Source organism: Primulina tabacum, chromosome 15 (genome assembly GCF_025594145.1).
Source record: "Primulina tabacum isolate GXHZ01 chromosome 15, ASM2559414v2, whole genome shotgun sequence".
Classification (NCBI taxonomy): Eukaryota; Viridiplantae; Streptophyta; class Magnoliopsida; order Lamiales; family Gesneriaceae; genus Primulina; species Primulina tabacum.
In genome coordinates, this window is record NC_134564.1 from 29,216,865 (window position 1) to 29,228,164 (window position 11,300).

An 11,300-nucleotide genomic window follows, 5' to 3' on the forward strand; every position below is an offset into this window, starting at 1 on the left:
ATATATATTATATACACCGAGGAGGCGCAGCGGTGGAACAGAACCGACGAGAGTCTAGCGCGCAGCAGAAACCGACGACCGATGATTAAAATTACAGAGAAGCAAAGTAGCGAAAAAAATTCGAATTTATTATATTGCTCCAATCATATATCTTATTTGGAAATTTTAATTGAAAAATAACTTTGTCGATTGTATAAACATGCAAGGCGTACAACAGAATAGTAATATGTATAATTTATCTTTCTATCATATGAACCAAACTATGAGTATAATAAAGTGTTAAAATGATTTTTTTAATCGATGTTTCTCCATAGTAATTGGTACTATAATCTTCAACTCCAAATACTATGGCAAATATTATAATACGATGAATCTCTCCAAGAGGTGAACTTGTGGTGCATTATGCAAGTAAATAGTCATATTTAGGGTTGATCAAATGGGCTTAGTTTAATTCAAAAACATTAACGTAATGTATGACAATAACATTATAAAAATAGAGAAATATAAATCATCAAAATAAATTATTTATCTTTTTAGCGAAAATTCGCAATCATTGGATACCAACTATATTTGAATATTATCTACTGTGATTTGTGACAAAATCATTGATAAAATGGTAATCTAGTCAACATGTAATGTGTTGAGTACAATAATTGTCTTTGTTTGGCAAAACGATCGAATCGTGGTGCTTGAGCTGATGTGCGGTTTAAAATATTTGAGTTGCATCATTACTACTAGCTATAGATTTTAGTAAAACGACAAGCGCTCGGTCCTACTATTGGTATCAGAGACAATGTCACGTGTTCGATTCCCATTGATTGCAAGGAGTGCAATTATTGGGAGGGAGATTGTTGAGTGCAATAATTGTCCATGGTAGAGCGATCAAATCGTGATACTTGAGCTGCTGTGCGGTTTAAAAGATTTGGGTTGTATCATTACTACTGGCTATAGCTTTTGGTAAAGCGACAAGCGCTCAGTCCTACATAATGACAAAAAAATAATAAAAATACAAATAAATCGAGTTGAACATTAAGAACAACTACTTTAAAGCTCGAAAGAAAGCTTGCATTTGACTCGAAAACTATTTTTATTTGTTTGATTCTAATATTTATTTAAAAATTTCAACTAATTAAATTGGTTGATTTAAAAATAATAGAATTTAATTGTGTGGATACGTGAATGGTGCTGAATTGTTCGGGTTTCATCCCCGACGCAAGAAATGATGCGGGACTAGCTTAGCTAGTATATGATCCCCGGGGCCGGGTCTGCAAGCTCTATGAGTTTGAATAATCAGTCAAATCATTCACTTTTTCTGCATTCAGTAACCGACAATGAATCAGAAAAAGTTAAAAATGCAATTAAATGATATTATACCTTACCAGCTTCCTTCAAATTGAAAATAATACTCCAGATTTCAATTTGTTTGATTTGGCAATAATGCATGCAGGTGGATGACGGGTCTAATCCCGAGCTCTGAATTTCATATGTCAGTCGGTCATTCATGCAGATTAACGCGAAATTTAAAGGAAACAATTCCCGAATTTCCATTGTTTTTTTATTGTAATATATTAGTTAATTCAATAGCCTGTCTGCCTGCCTGCTTTTGAGATAGAGAGAGAAAGCATGCTCAAAATGTTATTTTTCTCGCTACCAGGCTCAGATCCAAAACCACCGGAAAGAAGAGAAAGGGCCGAGGTGGCAGCTGATTACATTTTTTAACTTAGAAACATTGCACATAAAATTTTTGGACATTTCTCACAGGTCTAGTGGTGGACGGTAATGGACTCCGTGTCTCCGTCTACTCCCTATTTTCTTGCACATTTGAATGGTCCTCAAGTGTTCCTCCACTGTATAAAGAGTGGAGCTGATGAAAATAAGGGCAAGTTCTTGAATCCGTGGACCTCTTCTTAGTGATGTCTTTGGTTTTCCTGAAGTATTTGTTGATGTTTTCCCATTTCTCTTTGCATCTTTTTGCGCTTCTCTTGTATCCCAGTTCCATCATCCCTAGGGAGATTCTTTCCCAAAGAGGACCCTTTGCTCCTTCCTTGGTTTCCTCCACGTTCCCACTAGATTTAAACCTCAGATTAATCAAAGCCAACACCTCATCTCTCGGCCATCTCTTCCCGATGTCACCTCTTGAATCCATCATCTCACGAGATTTATTGGTAGAGAGATTATTCTCAATTGTTAGAGCTGAGATAGAGCAAGAGTTCGCTTCTGAATTTTTTGTGGCAAGACTGGAGCTTGGGCTTGGAGGAGATGGAGTAGCTTTAGTGGCTTCTGTGTTGCTATCAAAAGGGATTTCGGAACTAGGGTTTTTGTGGGATTCAACCATTCTCGGTGAAAAAGATGTGTTTTGTGCGTTGGAGAACTCAAAATCTTGAAATTTTTTGCCAGTAGTAGAGTCATTTAACTTGACTAGATCTTGAATCTTCTTTAAAAACTCAATGATCTTTGCCTGGCTCTCTCCTGCAAGAGCTTGCTCCCGTGCCTTGATCTCATTCTCACGCTTAATCCTATCCATTTCTTGTCTCTTCCAAGCTTCCTCTCTTTCCGCCATTTCTTTATCCCTTCTCACCAAATCTTCAATCAGTTTGTTATGTAACTCCTCCTGTTGAGCAATCATTTTACTCACAATTGCCTCACAGAAACCTTCGAACATTTCAAATTTGTCTTTCCTCTTTCTCTTCCTGGTTTTTTCTTCCGTTTTTTCCTCCATTTCTTGGAACTTTTCTGTCTCTAATTCTTCAACATAAATATTCTGCTGTACTTTGTCCCCTTCTTTAATGATTTGTTTCACAGTTTCTGGGACATGGGATTTTTCTTGATTCTCAGAGGTGTAGAATGGATCAAACTCGTTGAATATTCTGTAGTTTTTTTCGTAGCTAAGACCGTTGAAATTTAAGCTTTCATCTTCAAATTTCTCCTTGCATTGTTCTGCATTCCTGATAAATCCAAGCCCAGCCAGTTTCCTGCAAATTGTACGAATTAATGCAGACCATAATTTAACTTTTTGCAGTAAACAATTAAAGACTATAAGCAGTTTGTCATCAAGGCAGATATACAACTTAGTCATAGTTTTTACCAAAACGAAACAGCTTGAAAGCAAGTAAACAATCCCAAAAAAGACCCCAGAAGGTAAGGAGCCCCGTAAAAAGGGAAATCTCTCGGCTAAATTCTTGAACTCTTGGAAGCCCGTTTGACGAATTTATTGATTGACACACACACACATATATATATAAATATATAAGTCAGCTATATATATATATATATATATATATATATATATATATAGTTGGACATTAATAATGCGAAAGCCAAACAGAAGAAAACTCACCTAAATCGCCATAAAAACAAATTAAATTCACCTCGAAACAAGCTCCCAACTCATATCAGGGAACCAATTCTCCATGCTGGATCTAACTTTGAGCAGCGCGAGAAGTTCATCTGCCGACCAGGGATCCATGGATCCATCTCTTTGCAGCTGCTTGCCCGCATTTTTAACCAGTACTGATTCTTGCCGTTGAAATTGCTGCAGCAAAGACGAAGAAGAGGAGAATGGATTGAAATTATCCGAAAAGGAATGAAGCTGAATTGGAAGCGAAGAATTTCTCGAGGACATGAATCGATGAAATTCATCACTGGGCACGCCATTGAACATGATGGATTCTCTCGTGTTTTTTCTGCGTTCTAGTTTGCCAACGCTAGAAATATATATTCACTTAAAAGAAAAGAAAATGTATTACTTTGGAGAGATAATTTTTATATATTTTGGGTCTTTTGTATTCTTTAATTGAGGGTTTCGTTTAATTAAAAAAATTTTAGACACATTTATGATGCAGTCGTATTAAAATGGAGAGACTTGAGTTCAAATCCATTTTATAATATTATCGTCGTGACATTAAAGTTATGTATCTTTATAATAATATAATATTGTTCATTTGAACATAAGTGCTTTTCAATTTAAAAAAAAAAAGACAAATAACAATAAAAATATCATTCCATTTTATTAACTTATGATATTCCTCTTAATATTTCAATGTGAGACTCCTCTGATTAAACGAAGTTGCACCATTATTCTCATGATTCAGGCCTCCTCTCAAGCCTTATCCTTTCTCCAATCGAGGTCAGTCGTCTTCACCGCGTTGGGGCGCACGCCTTACGCTAATATAGGGAGCATCATCTATCTCGAGTGCTTATCAAGGATTTTTACCAGGATCTCTCACTTCTTTCGTTTAAATATCCGAGTATTCCACTCACATGGCTCGATCTAGATCATGGTTGTTATACCACTTGTTGGAGTATGAAAGTCACATATCTACACAATTGTATCATAGTGTCCACTTTGGGCCTAAGATCTCATGTATTTGTTTTTGAACTTTACCCAAAAAACTAATAAAGATATCATTATATCTTATTAACACGTGATCTTTCTTTCTTCATCTTTCAAATTGAGACTTTGGTTGCAATCTCAATAATTATTATCATTGTTGTTATTATCAGGGTTGTAAACGAATCGAATCGGTTCTCGAACTTTTAAATTCGGCTCGATAAATATTTGATTCGTGTTCGAACTTATCGAACTTGGGCCAGAAATTTTTTGTTCTAGAATTCACGAGCTGCTCACGTGCCTTAATAATTTATTGATATAATATCATTATATATTAAATATATATACATTTCGAACATTTCCTAGGTTTTTGAGCTCTACGTTTCAACCTTTTCGAATCTTTATTCTCGAACTTTAATATCCTAGTAATCATTCGAATAGCTCAAAAATAAGTTCTAACATTTCGAGCCGGAAGCGAACAACTAATATTTGGTTCCATTTGATTCATTTAGTCTGATTATCACTAACCAGAAGAACACAAATTATGAAAACAAGAAAATTGGTGTGTGTTGGCATTTAGATAACTTTTTGCCTTGTATCCCAACAGAGTATTAAATGCATGAGCAGTCACCCCAAAAAAATTGAAAGCGATATTAATAAAATAATTCAATAAAGAGAGTGGATTGATGCCACACACACAATGTGAGTGGAGGGTGAGGTGCACGTGTGGCGCACACACGTGGGGATGAGCTGAAATGAAAAATATATCGGACAGAATCCTATGTAGAGAACGTCAAATTTGTAGGCAGAGCACGTGAATGCGTGCAGAGAGTGGGGCCCATCTTATGTATGTTATTTAGTAGTGGGGGGATTTTTCACAGGTGTCTCTTGCCAAGTAGAATGGACCCGCCATTTAAATAAATTTATGAATATCTCATAAATGATATCTCACAAACCGGAGGAGATGGAGGAGTGTTCCATGGGCTGGGTAGTCGGTTGGAGGACACTTCTTTGACCTCATTGTCACTATTCATTATCAATCTACTCAGTTTTTATGATATGATATCATGAATTTTTATTTGTTAGATTGATCAGCTTTATTTTTATTCACAATAATAAGTAATATTTTTGACACAAAAAGTAATATTTTTTTATCGTTAACCAAAATAGAAAAATTGCAATTTGCGAGATATGGTAATGCATCAATTGCATTAAGATATGATACTTCATGACTAATTATCTTTTCTTTGTTTTCAAGTGGATGAGAAGGATCTTCTTAGTGTCAAGGGATCCAACGACCATTGGTGATGCCAATTGGTGTGCATTGTCCATGTAAAATCGTTTTAGTATATTTTCAATGTAAGATGATTGATGAACAAATATTCTTTTTGGTAAATGTTCAATTTGCAATACAAGACAAAATTTTGTCCGACAAATATTTCTTTTTGGTAAATGTTCAATTTGCAATCTAATACAAAATTTTGTCTTTCCCAAGTCTTTCATCTCAAGTTCACTTTTTAATAATTACCAGTTTTGGTAAGTTTTTCTGAAGTCCCTATAAGATTTAGATCATCTGCATATACTGTCACAATTGCAAAACCATCACTCGTTCTTTTTGTAAATGCATGGACAAATAGCATCATTTGTATAAAATTCTAGTAGTAAATATTCACTAAGACCGATTGTATCACATGCTCTCGAGTTGTTTTAATCTATATAATGACTTTTGCAGCTTTATTGAAAAGATGATCCTTAGAGTTTGCTTCTGGTGGTTTAAATCAATCAGGGATTTTCATATATATGTCACACTATCACGTGGACCATATAAATATGCAGTAACCACATTCATAAGTCGCATGTCTAAATTTCTGGATACAACTAATCTAATCAAGAATCGGAATGTAGTGGCATCCATCGCAGGTTAATACGTTCTTCGTAGTCGATTCCAGGTCTCCGAGAGAAATTTTGAGCTACAAGTCTGGCTTTGTATCTTAAAAATTTTTCATTTTCTTTTCTTTTTCCTACAAACACCCATTTGTATCCTTTTAGGTGTTTGAATTACTGGTCCAAACTAAGTTTCTGTAGAGAATCTAATTCGGTTTCTATAGCCTCATTGCATTTTGAAGCATGCATTTGTTGACAATCACTAATAGATTATGGTTCAGGATCTTCATTACCTTGCATGATATAACGGGCCACATTAAGGGTGAAAACATCGTCAATTGTTGTATTACTTTGATCCAATATTTTATTAAACATCAAGTAATTTGTTGAAATCTCGATATTTTCAAGTGATTGTGATTATTTAGGAACCACATTATCCACATCTGATTCATTTATTTCTTTATTGTATCATGTAAAATTGCTTCTTCTGGAGATTTAAATTATTTTGTCTCTTGTACCTTTATCTTTCGAGGCACTGTTATCATTCAAACCAATTGGTCGATCACGCTTTTAGCTTATTTTAGATTCATTTTCAGATAGATTAATACATGGTCCTGCAGGGACATCAATTTTCGACTAGAGCATTCTCTATTTTTATGTGTGATTTTGTCACAATTTTTTGTATTAACAAAAGCATTGGACAATTGATTTACAATTTTTTGCAAGTGAATAATTCTTTGAACTTCTTGCTCACATCGATTGTTTCAAGGATCATAATCAGATAATATTTTCTCATCCCAAAGTTTTTGTTGTTGTTCTTCAAGATACAACTTTGTTCTCCCTAGTCCTGAAAATTCTGTTTCATCAAAGTGGCAATCTCAAAATCTTGCAGTAAACAAGTCAACCTTAAATGCTCCAAATATCTAATAAATGATGGTGAATCATATCCCACGTAAATTCCAAGTCTATATTGTTGACCCATTTTGGGTCTTTGTGTAGGTGGGATGGGTACTACTTGTACTGCACAACCAAATATTCGAATGTTGTAAACTTCAGGTTCTCTACCATATACTAGTTGCAAAGTTGAGTATTGGTGATAATTAGTTAGTTTTACACGAAACAATGATGCAACATGTATTATGACATGACCCCAATCATAAGATCGTAATTTTGTTTTCATGAGTAGTGGTCTAATGATTAATTGCAACCGTTTAATAAATGCTTCTGCCAGTCCATTCTGCGTATGGATATATGGGCAACTGAATGCTTTACTGAAATCCCGATTAACGTACAATATCATCAAATGCTATTGATTTGGATTCAACAGCATTATCAAGACGAATTGTATTGATTGAGTAATAATGAAATTGAGTTCGTAATTTAATAATTTGTCCAAGTAGTCTAGCAAAAACTATATTTTGATATGAAATCAAACTAACATGTGACCACTTAGTTGATGCATCAGTCAATGCCATCAAATATTGAAATGGTTCACATGGTGGGAGAATTAAACCACAAATATCTCCATGAAATCTATCCACTAAAGTTGGAATTTCAACATCAACCTTAATAGGTGAATGTTTTATAATTAGTTTACCTTGTGAACAAGCCACACATGGAAAATCATCATGCAAAATAATCTTCTGATTCTTTAAATGATGTTCATGTGGATGATTTATTATTCTTCACATCATTGATGTTCCGGGATGAACAAGTTGGTCGTTCCATAATAGTAAACTTTTCTTATTGACAAACTTCTGATTTGTGACAATGTTTTCCTCCACTGCTTTTATTATTGTGTAATACATCCCACAAAGAAGTGTGTGTTATATTTCTTTTATTTGCTTCTAGCCAGACATAATAGAAGTAATGCAAAGGTGTTCAACATTGTTTCATTCAATGTTTTAATATGATATCCAGTTCGGCTGTTATCTTTAAAGATACAAAAATTTGTACTATATTTACTAGCATATATTGTATATTCAATATATAGAATGGTATCATTTGGAAAATTATTTTTGCTTTTTCATTGCCTTCAATACTTTTATGCACATGATATTGTTATAACATTATTTTCAACTAATGTTAAATTTTTTTTAAAAAATACATTTTTCTTTGAAAGATTGACCGATGATGCAACGTCCCGAGAATTTAAAAGTCCACGCGAATCACATGCACGCAAGTTTTCAAAATCTCTTGTATTTTAATTAAATGTTTTAATTGCATTAATTAATTATGTTGTGCATATTGACATGTTTAAAATATATTTTTCTACATGGTTGCATTAAAATGTATTTTTAAAGGTTATTCGAGTTGCGATCGAGAAACGAAGACCGAGAGCTGAAAAATAGAAAATGTTTTTATTAAATAATTGTTTTTAATTATTTAAAATATGAGTGATGCTTTTTCATATTTTTTAAAATAATGGGTTTTTGAGGTGAATTTATACGTCTGGACGTAATTTTTATCGGTGTTATTTTTCAACAAAAATACGAATGTTTTGGCAACTCGGCTAATAAATTCACAAAATTTATTAAACAAAATTAATTTTTATATATTAATTAAACACTAATGGCTAATTGGGCCTAATTAATATGATTAATGGGCCTAAGCTATCAATTAGAGTTTAATTAGGATTCTAAGCATTATTTAAACTAAAAACCCACCCCATAATCCCATAAACCCCACGCCTCACAATCTCACAAATTCTCTCAACACAGTACAGGACACACACACAAGGATTTCAAGGAAGAAAGTTTCGAAAATTGCTAGGATATTCAAGCCAAGGTCGTTCGTCAACGGATAATCGTGCATTTGTCGTTCGTCAACGGATAATCGTGCGTTTAAAATGCAAAGGATATTCTTTCTTTTACTCATCATCACACCATATTATGTATTTGTTTATGAAATTGTATGAAAACAAGTTGCGCCTTATTGTTTTCGCACAAGCATCTTAACTGGTTTTTAAAACATGTAATTTGATCCATAAATCATGAAATTCATATACCTAAGGGGCTGCCATGATTAGGAAGTAATATGGGATTGTTTTACACAAGTTTAAGGGCCTAGAATCACACACAAAACTCTGAAACATGAATAGAAACAAGCTGGAACCGTGGGCAGCAACATGAGAAAGAAACCGTAGGATTCCTTGGCTTGTTCTTAATGCTATGGTTCGGTTACTATGCATGAGACTTGGGGGCTCGGCCAGGGCTGGCTGGGGCTCGACGAGGGTCTTGGGCGAGGGCCTGGTAGAGTCCTAGGGGGCTGGGACTCGCGCAGCAGGGCTGGGGAGGAGTCCACGCTGGTTGGGGCTCTTCTCGAGGGGTTTTCTGGTGGCCGAGAGTTCTAGGGGCTGTGGCTCGGTTTGGGGCTGGGCTAGGTGGTTCATCAGGGTCCTAGGATGATGGGCAGGGGTCTGGCTAGGGGCTGGAGTGTCTTGGCTCACTGCTGGCACCAGCAAAACATGTAAACGTGAGAGGAGCAAGGAACACGCAGCTTGTGTCTTCTGATTCAGGTGCTTCGTGCGCTGGTTCCAGGGCTTGGGCTGGTCTGGGTAGGGTCTGAGCGTGGTCCAGGGATGGTTAGGGTCAGGTGGGCTCGGTGGTGGCTCGGCTGGAAGTGTCCTAGGTTGTCTAGGAGTCCTTATGTGCTTAGGGGTTTCACACACACACGCACACGGGCAGAATCGGGTCAAGGTTCAGTAAGGTTTTTGAGCGGGCCAGGGCTGGTTCTTTGGGCTGGGCTGGTCAGTAGGGTCCTTAGGTGGGTTGGCTAGGTTTTGGCTCAAGGTGGCTTGGGTGTGGCTCGAATATTTTGGAAGATGACTCGGGTGCTTCGATAAGGTGTCAAATTCAAAATTAAAAGGTTAAAATTGAATCCATGGGTCCACGGGTGTGGTTCATGACTTAGAAGGGTAGAATAAATACTAAAAATATTATGTTTAAAATTTGGGATCAAAATAATAAGTTCTGGATTTATCCGAGATTTTATCGCCGCACGAAACGTTAATTAAAGAATTAATTATAAAACCTAGTTTTAAGTTTTATAAATTTATGAAAAATTATATTTAAGCTCAAATAATTATTAAAAGTCCAAGTTTGTAAATTGGGAATTTTATATTAAGGTTTGGTTTAATTCGGGATTAAAACGCAGTAATACATCTTATTTAAAGATTAAATTAAAAGTTATCGATTTAAGCCAAATAAAAATATGGAAAAATTCATGTAGGCTTAAATAATTATTTGGGACACGTTAGAGACAATGAAACTAAGAAAAAGTCAAAAATGTTCATGGATATGTATATGTTATAATGTTATTCTAATGTTTAATGTTTAATATGTTAAAATGTTATTTTAAATGTGATGATTTAATATGTTAAATGTTGGTTTTAAATGTTTATGGAATGTATGATTTACATATTATATGTAATTCTACCCCATTTTTATGATGTTGATTTTAAAACGTTTATGGCTTTTTATGATTTTTATATGTTAAAACGTTATTTTAAATGTTTACTGATTTTAATATGTTAAAATGTTATTTTAAAATGTTTATGATTTTAATATGTTAAATGTTGGTTTTAAATGTTTATGGATTGTATGATTTAATATGTTATGATTTATTATTTTAAATGTTTATTGATTTTATGATTAAACGAAAACGTTAAAAGAAATGTTGCATGCTTGTTTTTAAAAGAAAATGATATTAAATGCATGATTTGATGAAAATGTGAAACATTGGAGGAGGTGAAGTAATTGTGAGTATTAAGGATATGAGGATAAGAATGGGGATGTCGTGAGGAGAAAAAGCCCCAGAAAGAGCTCATTTCGGGAGAAGGTCTCAGAGGGAACTCATGCGTGGGAAAAGGCCCCAGTGGGAGCCCGTCTATGGGAGAAGGCCCCCGAGGGAGCCCCGACGATCGTATTTCCATTCGATGAGAATAGGCCAAGGCCAGTTAACCGGTGAGAGTGTTGCTGGTGTCCCCGTCGCCCAGTACTGTGGTTACATGTAGATGGATCCATCGACTTTTTGAGGATGAGGAAAGTCATAATTAACAATCTGAATTCAAACAAAAGGAAAAATG

General features: G+C 35.0%; 1 protein-coding gene across 1 annotated transcript; it reads right to left on the minus strand.

The window, feature by feature from the left end:
- Positions 1 to 1,617: 1,617 nt before the first annotated feature.
- On the minus strand, positions 1,618 to 3,794 carry LOC142527373 (trihelix transcription factor GTL2-like). The gene is made up of 2 exons (XM_075632152.1): positions 3,369 to 3,794; positions 1,618 to 2,972 (listed from the first exon to the last, which is right to left on the minus strand). Exons 1-2 carry the CDS (start codon positions 3,659 to 3,661, stop codon positions 1,799 to 1,801), a joined length of 1,467 nt encoding a protein of 488 aa, XP_075488267.1. The 5' UTR covers positions 3,662 to 3,794; the 3' UTR covers positions 1,618 to 1,798.
- Between the last annotated feature and the right edge of the window lie 7,506 nt (positions 3,795 to 11,300).

What these genes read in the sequence shown, in the direction of transcription:
- LOC142527373 (XM_075632152.1), bottom strand. Translation starts at nt 3,661, where the DNA reads ATGTTCAATGGCGTGCCCAGTGATGAATTTCATCGATTCATGTCCTCG. An exon ending in AGTTGGGAGCTTGTTTCGAG is followed by an intron (nt 2,973 to 3,368) that starts GTGAATTTAATT and finishes TACAATTTGCAG; the next exon opens with GAAACTGGCTGGGCTTGGAT.